The sequence below is a fragment of the Schistocerca serialis genome, chromosome 6 (genome assembly GCF_023864345.2).
Source record: "Schistocerca serialis cubense isolate TAMUIC-IGC-003099 chromosome 6, iqSchSeri2.2, whole genome shotgun sequence".
Taxonomy (NCBI): Eukaryota; Metazoa; Arthropoda; class Insecta; order Orthoptera; family Acrididae; genus Schistocerca; species Schistocerca serialis.
Genome location: NC_064643.1, coordinates 525983901 through 525998564, shown reverse-complemented (window position 1 = coordinate 525998564; position 14664 = coordinate 525983901). Strand labels below are relative to the sequence as shown.

Genomic DNA, 14664 nt, shown 5'->3' with positions numbered 1-14664 from the left:
GGATTTGTTGAATTTTGACCTAAAACACTGTCAAACACTACTTGGGAACTGCTGAAAGAGGTTTACACAAATTCAGAATGACTCAGATTTTAACGAAAGATAAACCACAGCTGTATTGGAATTAAATTAATATTAATGTGTAATAACATTCTGAAAAGGCTGAATGGGGAAAAAAGTTGAATACGTTCAATCTAATGTGAAGGTATTATTAGACTCCAGTGGCATAAAGTTTAACGATCAAATGGCAGAAGTTCTGTGTCACATGTGTGAATCAACATCAAGAAAATAATGAAATTTGTAATGAAACAATTCATGGCACCTATAACACAATGGTGCATCTGCTAGTCTCCTCAGTTTGCTGCTGGGTTCTGAAGTCAACATGTCTCAATGCTTTGGCAGTTCATTTGTCCACCATTTTCAGGAGAGACACTACTACTGAGTTTCACTGAAAACTGATGACACGACAGGAAACAAAAGTGGCATCCGCTTTAAGATAGTGGACTGATGGTTTGCCAAATTATTGCTTCATGTTGATTTTATGATTCGGCCTCAAACCCAAGGAAACCACCAAGAATTACTATGCCAGGAAAGCCTAAGCAGTCACAATAATGCGTCTAATCAGCTTCACTGTTTGTTCATGAATTTCTAACCCGAAACAAGGCTTTTGATGCCTCAGCTTCCCACATTCACGAGAATCCCCCTTGAGCCATCTTCCTATACCAAAAATTGAAATTTTGAAAGAAAGACTTTTTGCCAGATAAAGACATAATCACTTAAGATGCTAAATTCATACTGAAAACAGAATTTTAGATTATTTCAGATAGAAACATGTCCTTTTTATTTGTATGAACATAGTTAATAACTTCTTTCTCCTTTTACTTAAGAAGATATGAAACCAGCAGTACTGTGTTCACTACGATGTTCATGAATTGACTAAGCTGTGGCATCAGAAGAAGAGCAGATGACACAGTAACTGTGATTCTGATCATGTATGTGTATTTAATTCAGCCACAACAATTGAACAGCATCTTAACATGAAGATTAAGAAACAAATGAAAAAGAAGATTGAACTAAATATTAAAAGTTTCTGGTGAATTCCTTGACGTTTCAGGATGATGGCAACATGTTGCCATGATATTTTGGTTCCTAACAACTCACTTTCAGCTGAGTTTTAAACTGGAGATTGCTTTCCATATCACTAAAAATGAAATGATCGTCTGGTATCGTTGGCCGGGAGGCCCCATGCGGGGAAGTTCGGCCGCTGTATTGCAAGTCCTTTTTAGTTGACGCCACTTCGGTGACTTGCGAGTCAATGATGATGAAGAACACACAATACCCAGTCATCACGAGGCAGAGAAAATCCCTGACCCTGCCGGGAATCGAACCCGGGACCCCGTGCGCCGGAAGCGAGAAGGCTACCGCAAAAGTTCATACCAAAAGTTGGTGCAATGGTATACGCACATAGGTCTTGGTTGCATGCCTGTCCTCTGTCAAGTTTAGTGCCCTCTGTTTGATGTCTCCAATGGAGGAACACAGATGCATGCGTAAGGTGATATTGCATGAACACCCTATGTTGAATTTTGGGTCCATTGGAGTCAAAATCCAGTTGTCAAAGTAATATAATTATGTAGAACTTGTTTCTTTCACTAAAGGGTATTATCACAAAAATTGTACTCAGAGTACTGACTTCAGTAAGTGGTGACCATCTTCAACAGTTTAAAATGAACAGTAATATAGTAAATGGAAGAAATAGATAGTCTGAGGACTACTTTTGTGAGTGTAGACTGGAATAAAACGAATTCTACACTTCCTGGATCACTATTTTTATGCATGACAGTGTCATAGTTTGTGAGGTGATTAAGTGCTGCTAGACATGGCATTCTGCATAAAATTTTGTTTTAATGAGGACTGTAATTTCTTCACTGAGTCCCATGCCTTATTAAGTTGAAATCCACCATCACATTTAATAAGATATACAGCCAAATGCATTTCCAAAAATTCCTTAATAATAGGGTATTTGACTATTTTCTGGAAACTGTCATAAGTTGTTAATTATATCATTTCATCCTCATGAATTTCAGTGTTTATATTAAAAAAAGCTTTTGATGATGAGTGGATTCTCTTAATGCTGACATGGCCTTGAGATAATCACATGATTCTAATATGGAGGCAAGGAGGTTCTCTCTTCACATCGTTTATTTCAATAAAACAACAGAGTTCATTAACTCTATTCATGAAACAATGGTTAACACCATATGTCATATCCAGTCACCAGATTCAATCACCCACAAATTACAAATACAGAATTTTTGTTCATTACAGTTTAGTGCGCTATATAATCAAACTATTTAAACGTCAGCTTACATGCTGATACAATGGCTGATAAAGAAAATAATATCATATGACTGTTGCTATTTGTACTGGATAAAATAAATTTCCATATTCTCAACATAACATCTGGCTCAGCTCAAGTTGCAAAATCCCCCCTCTTCCTACCAAAATCAGTTTTTACATCTATCAAAGCTACCATTGTGTGTTAAAAAGTCAAGCTGCACAGTAGTTTGGACCAAACTGTAAAACACAGGGTCCCCAAAATTGGTTTGGTGACACAATCCTCTTATCAAAGTACTCCAAATAATGACATATCCTATTGGACCATGCCTAGAAAAGCACAGTGGAAGCCAAAACAATCTTTGACCACACAACTGCTCTACTTTCATCCAATATGAATTGTTTACCTTTCTACATGATTGAGACACTGTACTCCATCTTGCCCTCCAACTGCATACAAAAAGCCATCCAGTACTGCCACTCCTACACTTGTGCGACACGATGTTGTAGGTGCCACATCACAAGACCACTGATTTGTCTGGGGGTCATATCTGCAAGATAATAAACTATTTATAAGAGATAACATCTATATAACTATTATACAGACAAAATAAGAAAGGACGACTCTGCTGAATCTCTTCTCATCAATAACATCAATAAATCAATCACTATCTAGCTTTCAAATTAACTTTACTAGCCAACTGCCTTTACATGTTATTCATAACACACAGTGTCTCCAGCCATACCCATAAAAATACTACTTTATTTATCCTTCCACCTTATATATCGTGATAGATTTTACAAGCTTTTGTTTTTTTAATAAGTCTTGGGCATGGTGATGCCACCTGTAAAAAAATTAGACTTTTATATCTAATTAGCAAATAACATAAGAACTGTACACTTTTTACAGTTTGCATAAAAATAAACACTTACAAAGGCCATTCTTTAACAATGTCAAGATTTCACACATCATCACTGTTCATCACCTGTATGACACAGAGATGAATCATATCTATTAATAAAACATTGCATATGCAAATGTGTGATTTGCATTTCTTGCTCACGTAACAGGTGCACGAGGATACAAGAAATGCATCCTGCAATAAATTGTGATGGCACATTAAATAAGAATGATTTAGAAATTACGAGCAAGTGATAGTATACTACAGAATGGGCCGAGTCTACTATACTCTTCTCCAATACAGAATGATGCAGAATTTGAAGATGGATGAGACAAAGAATGAAACTGTTAAAGGAGAATAAAGTAAATTTTCAAGGTAAATAGTGATTCAAAACAAATTACAAACACCAAAAAGCCCTCTCTCACTATCTCCTCACTCATGGTATCACACAAAGAGAGTAACACACATACCTCTTCCCAAAATTCAGAAGACCTTATTAATAATTTTGCAGATTGGCTGTAATGCACCTACCTTGAAAATGAATAAATGCCCTATGCTGCACCATCTCAAGCTTCTAACACTCTTTCACATACTCCTCACCAGCCACAGGAAAACAGCCTTACTTATAATACAGCATCAACTTGGAAAGGAAAAAATGTATCATGTCATTGTCAGGGCTTTGACTACCTTCATTCATGCACCAAAATAAGAACCATTTACTCAAAATTCTTTCTATTCCCCCCCACAAATGGTATGCTACTATCCACCCATCCTATGACATATCCTCATGCATCCTTAGGTTTTCTCTGACCCCAATTTCTTGAATCAAATTGTAGTGAAAGACTTGCAAGGTATGGCTCCTGCAGTCATTCATCATCTCTCCTTTCTGACCAATCTCCACCAAACTCTGTACCATAAAAAGCAGAGTTTCTTGAGAAACAAGCCACATCATACCAACTTAGTTACAACCACCACTCGGCATTCTAAAAGGGTCTGGTAACTAATCATCTACCTGTATGAACGACTGTGGCAAAAAGTGATGAATGATAGATTTGACCACCTAGTTAAAAACATATGGGTCAATGTGACATGACAGACTGAAATGAGCTCTGATGTGGACTATTTTGGTTTGAGCACTTGGTCACTTGTCTGCACACTTCTGACAGGAGGGTGGGAGGAGTGGCACTGGAGTGTGGTGGTAGTGGCAGAACCCACATGCTTCCGTCAGATTTGCTAATGCCTACACATAGCGTTGTGACTGTCATTACTAGCTCACATGCAGTAATCTTGCTACATATTTATTTACATGGAATGTGAAACACTAAATGTACAGCAAAGCACGATATAAAATATTAAAGAGTTCAATGAGAGAATTATTTTGATGTGTAGATGGACTATGGAAGAGAAGGGTGCAATCAATTAATCACTAGGAAAAGCAGTCTGTGGCAACACTTTGTAATAACTAGAAAAACATTTATACTAATTAAAATGCACAGAAATTGACCAATCAAATGAAAGGACTTGTTGAAGCAAACAAATGAGCTGCTCTTGTGCTTACTGACACACTTTATTAGCTAGTGAGATGTGTCTGAATAAGATTATTAATTTAAGTCAGCATTACACAAAACAGATACACAAAGAGCACTGCAGCATGTGTTGGAAAATGTAACTACATATTATTAAAAACATCTGGATTGTAGTTTTCAGTGTTTAATTGCCACTTTTCCTTATCTATTAGATAACTGCATAATTTTGCAAATAATTTAATTTTTATCAAGGTTACATAAATCTGCAAGACACCAGCAGAAAGAGCTTCTCATTTCCTTTGAAACCAATTTCCCATTTATATGTATGCAGTAAATTACTGAAAAGCACTTTAATTTCAATTATGATTATGGGCAAACTATTCATCCTAAAATTTAGTATGACATCTCATTTCAGTCGGTGGCTGAGTGTGCATCTTTTGGTGTCTTTAGTTTTAAGGTAATACCTAAGTATACGAAGTTGTAATACAGACTGATGAACAACAATACAAGTTGAAACCTCCTGGTAAATTAAATTGTGTGCCAGACTGGTATTTAAATGCAGGACCTTTGCTTTTTGCAGACACATTCTCTCCAGCATCTCCCTATTACCTTCCAAACTTCACTAAAGTTATCTTGCATACCTTGCAAGACTACCACTCCTGGAAGAAAGGATACTGCAGAAACATGGCTTAACCACAGCCAAGGTGATTGTCCCCAGAATGATTTTTCATTCTGAGATCCGGTCTGCCACAGCTTTAATCTGACAAAGTTTCAAATCAGAGCACACATTACTGCAGAGAGAAAATTCGTCCTGAGGACAAATTGCTTATCAAATTAAGAGAAAATTGGGGTGCCATCTATAAAAGCTGCAGCTTTCCTGGCCTCTGGACAGCATGCTGGATGGTTTAGTTTAGTTATGTCATTTTCTATAGATCATTTTCCCTGATTATTTTATCGATATGATGTCTAACAAGTCAGATTACAAGATATACAGGGTGGTCCATTGATAGTGACCAGGCCAAAATATCTCACAAAATAAGCAACAAATGAAAAAACTACAGAGAACGAAACTTGTCTAGCTTGAAGGGGGAAACCAGATGGCACTATGGTTGGTCCGCTAGATGGCGCTGCCATAGGTCAAATGGATATCAACTGCGTTTTTTAAAGTAGGAACCCCCATTTTTTATTACATATTCGTGTAGTACGTAAAGAAATATGAATGTTTTAGTTGGACCACTTTTTTCGCTTTTTGATAGATGGCGCTGTAATAGTCACAAGTGTATAACTACGTGGTATCATGTAACATTCCCCCAATGGGCCGGCCGGGGTGGCCGAGTGGTTCTAGGCGCTAAAGTCTGGAACCGAGTGATTGCTATGGTCGCAGGTTCGAATCCTGCTTCGGGCGTGGATGTGTGTGATGTCCTTAAGTTAGTTAGGTTTAAGTAGTTCTACGTCCTAGGGGACTGATGACCTCAGAAGTTAAGTCCCATAGTGCTCAGAACCATTTGAACCATTTTTTGAATCACCAGTGCGGACTTAATTTGCTTTGTGATACATTACCCGTGTTAAAATGGACCGTTTACCAATTGCGGGAAAGGTCGATATTGAGTTGATGTATGGCTATTGTGATCAAAATGCCCAACAGGTGTATGTTATGTATGCTGCTCGGTATCCTGGACGACATCATCCAAGTGTCGGACCATTCGCCGGATAGTTACGTTATTTAAGGAAACAGGAAGTGTTCAGCCACACGTGAAACGTCAACCACGACCTGCAACAAATGATGATGCCCAAGTAGGTGTTTTAGCTGCTGTCGTGACTAATCCGCACATCAGTAGCAGACAAACTGCACGACAATCGGGAATCTCAAAAACGTCTGTGTTGAGAATGCTACATCAACATCGATTGCACCCGTACCATATTTCTATGCACCAAGAATTGCATGGCGATGACTTTGAACATCGTGTACAGTTCTGCCACTGGGCACAAAAGAAATTACGGGACGATGACAGATTTTTTGCATGCATTCTATTTAGCGGCAAAGTGTCATTCACCAACAGCGGTAGCATAAACCGGCATAATATGCACTATTGGGCAACGGAAAATCCATGATGGCTGCGACAAGTGGAACATCAGCGACCTTGGCAGGTTAATGTACGCTGCGGAATTATGGGAGGAAGGATAATTGGCCCCCATTTTATCGATGGCAATCTAAATGGTGCAATGTATGCTGATTTCCTACGTAATGTTCCACCAATGTTACTACAAGATGTTTCACTGCATGACAGAATGGCGATGTACTTCCAACATGATGGATGTCCGGCACATAGCTCGCGTGTGATTGAAGCGGTATTGAATAGCATATTTCATGACAGATGGATTGGTCGTCGAAGCACCATACCATGGCCTGCACGTTCACCGGATCTGACGTCCCCGGTTTTCTTTCTGTGGGGAAAGTTGAAGGATATCTGCTATCGTGATCCACCGACAATGCCTGACAACATGTGTCAGCGCATTGTCAATGCATGTGCGAACATTACAGAAGAAGAACTACTTGCTGTTTAGAGGAATGTCGTTACCAGTATTGCCAAATGCATTTATTGCATAATGTGGTATTTACAGGTAATCACGTTGTAACAGCATGCGTTCTCAGAAATGATAGGTTCACAAAGGTACATGTATCACACTGGAACAACCGAAATAAAATGTTCAAACGTACCTACATTCTGTATTTTAATTTAAAATACCTACCTGTTACTAACAGTTCGGCTAAAATTGTGAGCCATATGTTTGTGACTATTACAGTGCCATCTATCACAAAGCGAAATAAGGGATCCAACTAAAACATTCATATTTCTTTATGTACTACACGAATATGTAATAAAAATGGGGGTTCCTATTTTAAAAAATGCAGTTGATATCCATTTGACCTATGACAGCGCCATCTCGTGGGCCAACCATAGCGCCATCTGGTTTCCCCCTTTAAGCTAGACAAGTTTTGTTCTTTGTAGTTTTTTCGTTTGACGCTTATTTCGTGAGATATTTGGCCCGGTCACAATCAATGGGCCACCCTGTATATACACACATGAATAGTGCTAATATTAATATTACTGAAATTTTTAGTTCTATACATGCAACTACATTTAGAGGTAAATTTTTTTACCATTTCTGAAACAGAAACTCATCCATGGAGTAGAAGGAGTTATCCAAAAGAAATGATTTTAAGCTAGATTTAAAACTTGATCTGATACCTGCCAGACACTTAATGTTGTTGGGCAAATGATCAAAGATTTTTGTTTGCTGAATAATCTACTCCTTTTTGAGCAACTGACAGCTTCAATAACGGATAGGAAAGGTCATTTTTCCCTTTAGTGTTGTACGTATGAACATCACTGTTCTTCACGAATTGAGATGGATTATTTGTAATGAATTTCATTAGAGAATATATGTATGTACACAACATTATTTGTGCTATTCAGCACAACTGTTTGCTTTTGGTTCGTTAAGTATGATTCAAACCAGCTGTGTGTACAGCCTTCAATTCCATAAAACCTGAGTTTTTCTAAGAGTGTGACATGATCCACACAGTCAAATGCCTTGGAGAGATCACAAAAAATACCAACTGGTGATAATTTGTTATTTAGGGCTTGTACTATTTGATGGGTAAATGTGCAGATAGCATTCTCAGTCGAGTAACCCTTCTGGAATACGAACTGTGGCATGCTGAGTAAATTATTTTCACTTAAATGTGAGACTACTCTTGAATACACAACTTTTTCGAATATTTTATAAAATGAAGTCAGCAATGAGACTGGTCTATAATTATTTAAGTCACTCTTGTCCCCTTTCTTATGAAGAGGTTTGACAATTGTGTATTTCAATCTGTCTGGAAAAATTCCGTGGTGGGGATGCTTGCATGCCTCAGCGATACAGACAGCCGTAATTACTATAGGTGCAAGCACATTGGAGGGGTATCTGATGAGATGCCAGACACATGTGTGGTTCCTGAAAAGTGGCAGCAGCCTTTTCAGTAGTTGCAGGGGCAACAATCTGGATGATTGACTGATCTGGCCTTGTAACATTAACCAAAATGGCTTTGCCGTGCTGGTACTGTGAACAGCTGAAAACAAGGGGAAACAACAGCAATAATTTTTCCCGAGGGTATGCAGCTTTACTCTCAGGTTAAATGACGATGGCGTCCTCTTGGGTAAAGTATTCCGGAGGTAAAATAGCCCCCCAATCGGATCTCCGGGCAGGGACTACTCAGGAGGATGTCATTATCAGGAGAAAGAAAACTGGCAGACTATGGATCAGAGCATGGGATGTCAGATCCCTTAATCCGGCAGATAGGTTAGAAAATTTAAAAAGGGAAATGGATAGATTAAAGTTAGATATACCAGGTGTACTGGTATGAAATGAGCGTCAAGATACAAATGTGTCAATAGGGAACATTTGTTGTGAACGAGCCTTAATTTTATTTGTTTGGTTGGTACGACATCTGTCAAATATATTTAGTATACATCAAGTCATGGAACAAACAACATCATATGTTTTCATCGTGTTAACAATGTCGAATTTTGTACCAGAAAGTGATGATTTGTGGAAAGCATTAATTTTTTTGTTTTTATTTGAAAAAAAAAAAAAAAAAAAAAAAAAAAAAAAAAAAAAAAAAAGTGCTGCAGAGTCGCATCGAATGCTTGTTGAGGCATATGGTGATCATGCTCTATCAGAAGCAACATGCAAAAGATGGTGTCAACAGTTCAGAAATAATGATTTTTTATGTAAGAAATGAAGAACATGGAAGACCACCAAAAAAGTTCGAAGACGCCGAATTGCAAGCAATATTGGATGAAGATGATACTTTGAGTCAGAAGAAGCAAATGGCAGCAATGCTAAATGTTGCACAACAAACAATTTCTGACCGTTTGAAAACTATGGGAAAGATACAAAAGTGTGGAAAATGGGTGCCACATGAATTGAAAGAAAGACAGATGGAAAACCAAAAACCCATTTGTCAAATTTTGCTTCAAAGACACGAAAGAAAATCAATTTTGCATTGAATTGTTACTGGCAATGAAAAATGGATTTATTTTAAGAATCCTAAACAGGAAAAATCATGGGTTAATCTGGGACAACCATCAACATCGACTGCAAAACCAGATTGATTCGGCAAGAAGACAATGCTCTGTGTTTGGTGGGATCAGAAAGGTGTGGTGTATCATGAGTTTCTAAAACCCGGTGAAACTGTGAATACTAATCACTACAGACGACAAATGATCAGTTTGAACTCTGCATTGATCGAAAAAAGACCAGAATGGGTCAGAAGACATGGCAAAGTAATTTTTTTACACGACACTGCACCTGCACACAAAGCAAAACTGGTTCAGGATACAATCAAAACACTTGGCTGGGAGCTGCTGACCCACTCGGCGTATTCATCAGACTTGGCCCCTTCCGACAACCATTTGTTTTCATCAATGGAACACGCATTGGCTGAGGAACACTTCGATTCCTATGAAGAAGTCGAAAATAGGGTGTCTGATTGGTTTGCTTCAAAAGACGAACATTTCTATTGCCGTGGTGTCCACAAATTGCCAGAAAGGTTGTCAAAATGTATAGAAAGCAATGGCCAGTACTTTGAATAAAATGTTTTTACTTTTCAATTCAAAATTAGTGTTTCATTAAAAAAACAACCCACACGCTCATTTCATACCAGTACACCTGGTAGTGGGAATTAGTGAAGTTCGGTGGCAGGAGGAACAGCACTTCTGGTCAGGTGAATACAGAGTTACAAATAGAAAATCAAATAGGGGCAATGAAGGAGTGGGTTTAACAACAGAAAAAAAAAAAAATAAAATAAAAGAATAAAAAAAAAAAATAGGCGTGCGGGTAAGCTACTACGAACAGTATAGTGAATACATTACTGTAGCGAAGATAGACACAAAGCCCATGCCTACCAAGGTAGTACAAGTTTATTTGCCAACTAGCTCTGCAGATGATGAAGAGATTGAAGAAATGTATGATGCAATAAAAGAAATTATTCAGATAGTGAAAGGAGATGAAAATTTAATAGTCATGGGGGACTGGAATTTGATTGTAGGAAAAGGAAGAGAAGGAAAAGTAGTAGGTGAATATGGAATGGCAGTAAGGAATGAAAAAGGAAGTTGCATAGTAGAATTTTGTGCAGAGCATAACTTAATCATAGCCAACACTTGGTTTAAGAATCATGAAAGAAGGTTGTATGCATGGAAGATGTTCCAGGTTTCAGATAGATTTATATAATGGTAAGACAAAGATTTCGTAACCAGGTTTTACATTGAAAGACATATCCAGGGGCAGATGTGGAATCTGACGACAATTTATTGGTTATGAACTGTAGATTAAAACTGACGAAACTGCAAAAAGATGGGAAGTTAAGGAGATGGGACCTTGATGAAGTGAAAAAACCAGATGTTGTAGAGAGTTTCAGAGAGAGACACTAGGGAACGCTTGACAAGAACATTTGAGTGTGGTTTCAGATCTCTGAGACTGCAGACGTGTGTGCAAGTTAAGTTTATGTGTGTGTGTGTGTGTGTGTGTGTGTGTGTGTGTGTGTGTGTGTGTGTGTACTGCTGACAAAGGCCTTAATGGCTAAAAGCTTTAATTGTGTGAATCTTTTTGTTCTGCCTATCGCGACTCAGCATCTCCGCTATATGGTGAGTAGCAACTTTCCTTCTCTGGTATTGTGACAAAGACATGGGAAAGAAACACATTAGAAGAAGAATGGGCAGCTTTGAGAGTTGAAATAGTGAAAGCAGCAGGGGATCAAATAGGTAAAAAGACAAGGGGTAGTATAAATATTTCGGTAACTTTAATTGATGAAAGGAGAAAATGTAAAAATGCAGTAAATGCAGCAGATGAAAAGGAATACAAACGTTTCAAAAATGAGGTCGATAGGAAGTGCAAAATGGCTAAGCAGGGATGGTTAGAGGACAAATGTAAGAATGTAGAGGCATGTATCACTTGCGGTAAGATACATACTGCCTACAGGAAAATTAGAGAGACCTTTGGAGAAAAGAAAACTACCTGTATGAATACCAAGAGCTCAGATCGAAAACCAGTTTTAAGCACAGAAGGGAAAGCAGAACGATGGAAGGAGTACATAGAGAGTCTATACAACGGTGATTTACTTGAGGGAAATGGAAGAGAATGTGGATGAACATGAAATGGGAGATATGATACTGCATGAAGAAATTGACAGAGCACTGAAAGACCTGAATCAAAATGAGGCCTCTGGAGTAGACAACATTCCATCAGAACTACTGATAGCCTTGGGAGACAAAACTCTACCACCTGATGAGTAAGATGTATGAGACAGGCGAAATACTCTCAGACTTTAAGAAGAACATCATAATTCTAATCCCAAAGAAAGCAGGTGTTGAAAGGTGTGAAAATTACTGAACTAACAGTTTAATAAATCGCAGCTGCAAAATACTAACACGAATTATCTACAGACGCATGGAACTGGTAGAAGCCAACCTCGGGGAAGATCAATTTGGATTCCGTAGAAATGTTGGAACACATGAAGCAATACTGACCTTACGACTTACCTTAAAAGATAGATTAAGGAAAGGCAAACCTACATTTCTAACATTTGTAGACTTAGAGAAAGCTTTTGACAATGCTGATTGGAATACTCTCTTTCAAATTCTGAAGGTGGCAGGGGTAAAACACAGGGAGCAAAATGCTATTTACAACTTGTTCAGAAACTAGATGGCAGTTATAAGAGTTGGGCATGAAGGGGAAGAAGTGGTTGGTAAGGGAGTGACACAGGTTGTAGCCTATCCCCAATGTTATTCAATCTGCATATTGAGCAAGCAGTAAAGGAAACAAAAGAAAAATTTGGAGTAGGAATTAAAACCCATGGAGAAGAAATAAAAACCTTGAGGTTTGCCAATGACATCGTAATTCTGCCAGAGACAGCAAAGGACCTGGAAGAGCAGTTGAATGGAATGGACAGTGTCTTGAGAGGAGGATATAAGATGAACATCAACAAAAGCAAAACGAGGATAATGGAATGTAGTCGATTTAAATTATGTGATGCTGAGGGAATTAGATTAGAAAATGAAACAAAGTAGTAAAGGAGTTTTGCTGTTTGGGGAGCAAAATAACTGGTGGTGGTTGAAGTAGAGACGATATAAAATGTAGACTGGCAATGGCAAGGAAAGTGTTTATGGAAAGGAGAAATTTGTAAACATCGAGGGTAGATTTAAGTGTCAGTAACTTTTTTCTGAAAGTATTTGTAAGAAGTGTAGCCATGTATGGAAGTGAAACATGGATGATAAATAGTTTAGACAAGAAGAGAATCACAGTTTCGATATGTGGTGCTACAGAAGAATGCTGTAAGATTAGATGGGTAGATCATGTAACTAACAAGGAGGTACCGACTAGAATTGGGGAGAAGAGAAATTTGTGGCACAACTTGACTAAAAGACGGGATCCACTGGTAGACATGTTTTGACGCATCAAGGGATCACCAGTTTAGTATTGGGGGGAAGAATGGAAGGTGATCTAGAAGGATGTAGGTTGCAGTAGTTACTCGAAGATGAGGAAGCTTACAAGGATAGAGTATCATGGAGAGCCGCACCAAACCAATCTCTGGACTGAAGACCACAACAACAACAACAACAACAACAAGCGCCTTGACACATTCTGGAACATGAGTCCTCAGAATTAATATGGCTCTCCATGATGAAGCACAATGCCTATCTTGTAACATCTCCTACTGTAGCTTGTACAGCATCTCTATGACACTCTCATTCTGACTAAAAAGAAAACCATGAATCATGCAGCTAGTAACATGGCAGACTAGGAAAGCACAAATTGAAATTATCGATATGAGGACTAATAAGTAACACAATCCTATAGTCTAATATTTTTTGTGTACATTTTCAGTGACTGCTAATTTGTCAATTTCTATTTCCACTCGGTTGTGAACTTCATATCTGTCTTAGAGTCATGTATTTTTAATTTTCCATGTTTAATTCATTTCTCTGGTGTAGATTTACTTTCTTTAGAACATTCTGGAAAGATAATCCTATCATCAGTTTCTGGGATTGGGTATGATTTGTTTACCTCAAGAAGACTGTATACATCAAAACCCAGAACACCACAGACACTGAAAATATATCAGCAACATAAAACTTACAGTAATTAACATGTAATTGAAATATTGAGTAAAGACATTGTTTAAAGACACTATCTCATTCTTTTTCACATCAAAAATTTTATTTATTCTGAACTGTAATTATGTCAGAAGATTTTTTTCATATTTTCAATATTACGCAATATATCAAACTTTTTACAGAAACATCTGTTTACAACTGTAACTTAATTTAGGCAATTGTTTCAATAATAATCTCTAAGAATTTTGATTATTAAAAAGTTACTAAGTATTGTGTGGCAGAGACCACGTAGGGCAGGCTTAGAGAGTAGTATAACTATGTTTAAAACTTGGAAAGTATAAAGTAATGAAGTCAGTGCAACATGTTTGTTATCAAGATCATGCATTTATTTGGAGTGAATGAAATCTGCTGATGAATTACTGACAATCAACAACAATGCCAGGAAAGAAACTTTAGCCCCCCAAATTATGTAAAATTGTTACAAAATACCAGTTCCAACTCTTTGTTACCATCTGATGGTGATAACTCTCAGTGATGCACATCAGCCTGTTCCGATCAGATCACCTGCCAATAGCTTTTAGCTACTTGGACTATCTGACTTTTCAATGTGTAATCAGCTGCTTACATCAGCAGCTCTTCTTTGACTTTTATTTATCTATCTCTTACTGTTGTTTTGCCCTTAGGGTCAAGGACTGTGGGTTAGCACTGTTACAAACTATTTAATTTAGTAAGTCAAATCTC

The 14664-nt window shown here is 37.8% G+C and overlaps 1 protein-coding gene across 2 annotated transcripts in view; it reads right to left on the bottom strand.

The window, feature by feature from the left end:
- LOC126483953 (kelch-like protein diablo) overlaps positions 1-14664 on the bottom strand; it is an 81440-nt gene that overhangs the window by 21163 nt on the left and 45613 nt on the right. For both annotated transcript variants that reach the window (XR_007587793.1, XM_050107242.1), the window contains exon 8: positions 2739-2882. Coding sequence is in view for 1 of the 2 variants with exons in the window: in XM_050107242.1 (XP_049963199.1) it covers positions 2739-2882 (144 nt within the window). In the remaining variant the exon portion in view is untranslated. The remainder of the gene's footprint in view (positions 1-2738; positions 2883-14664) is intronic.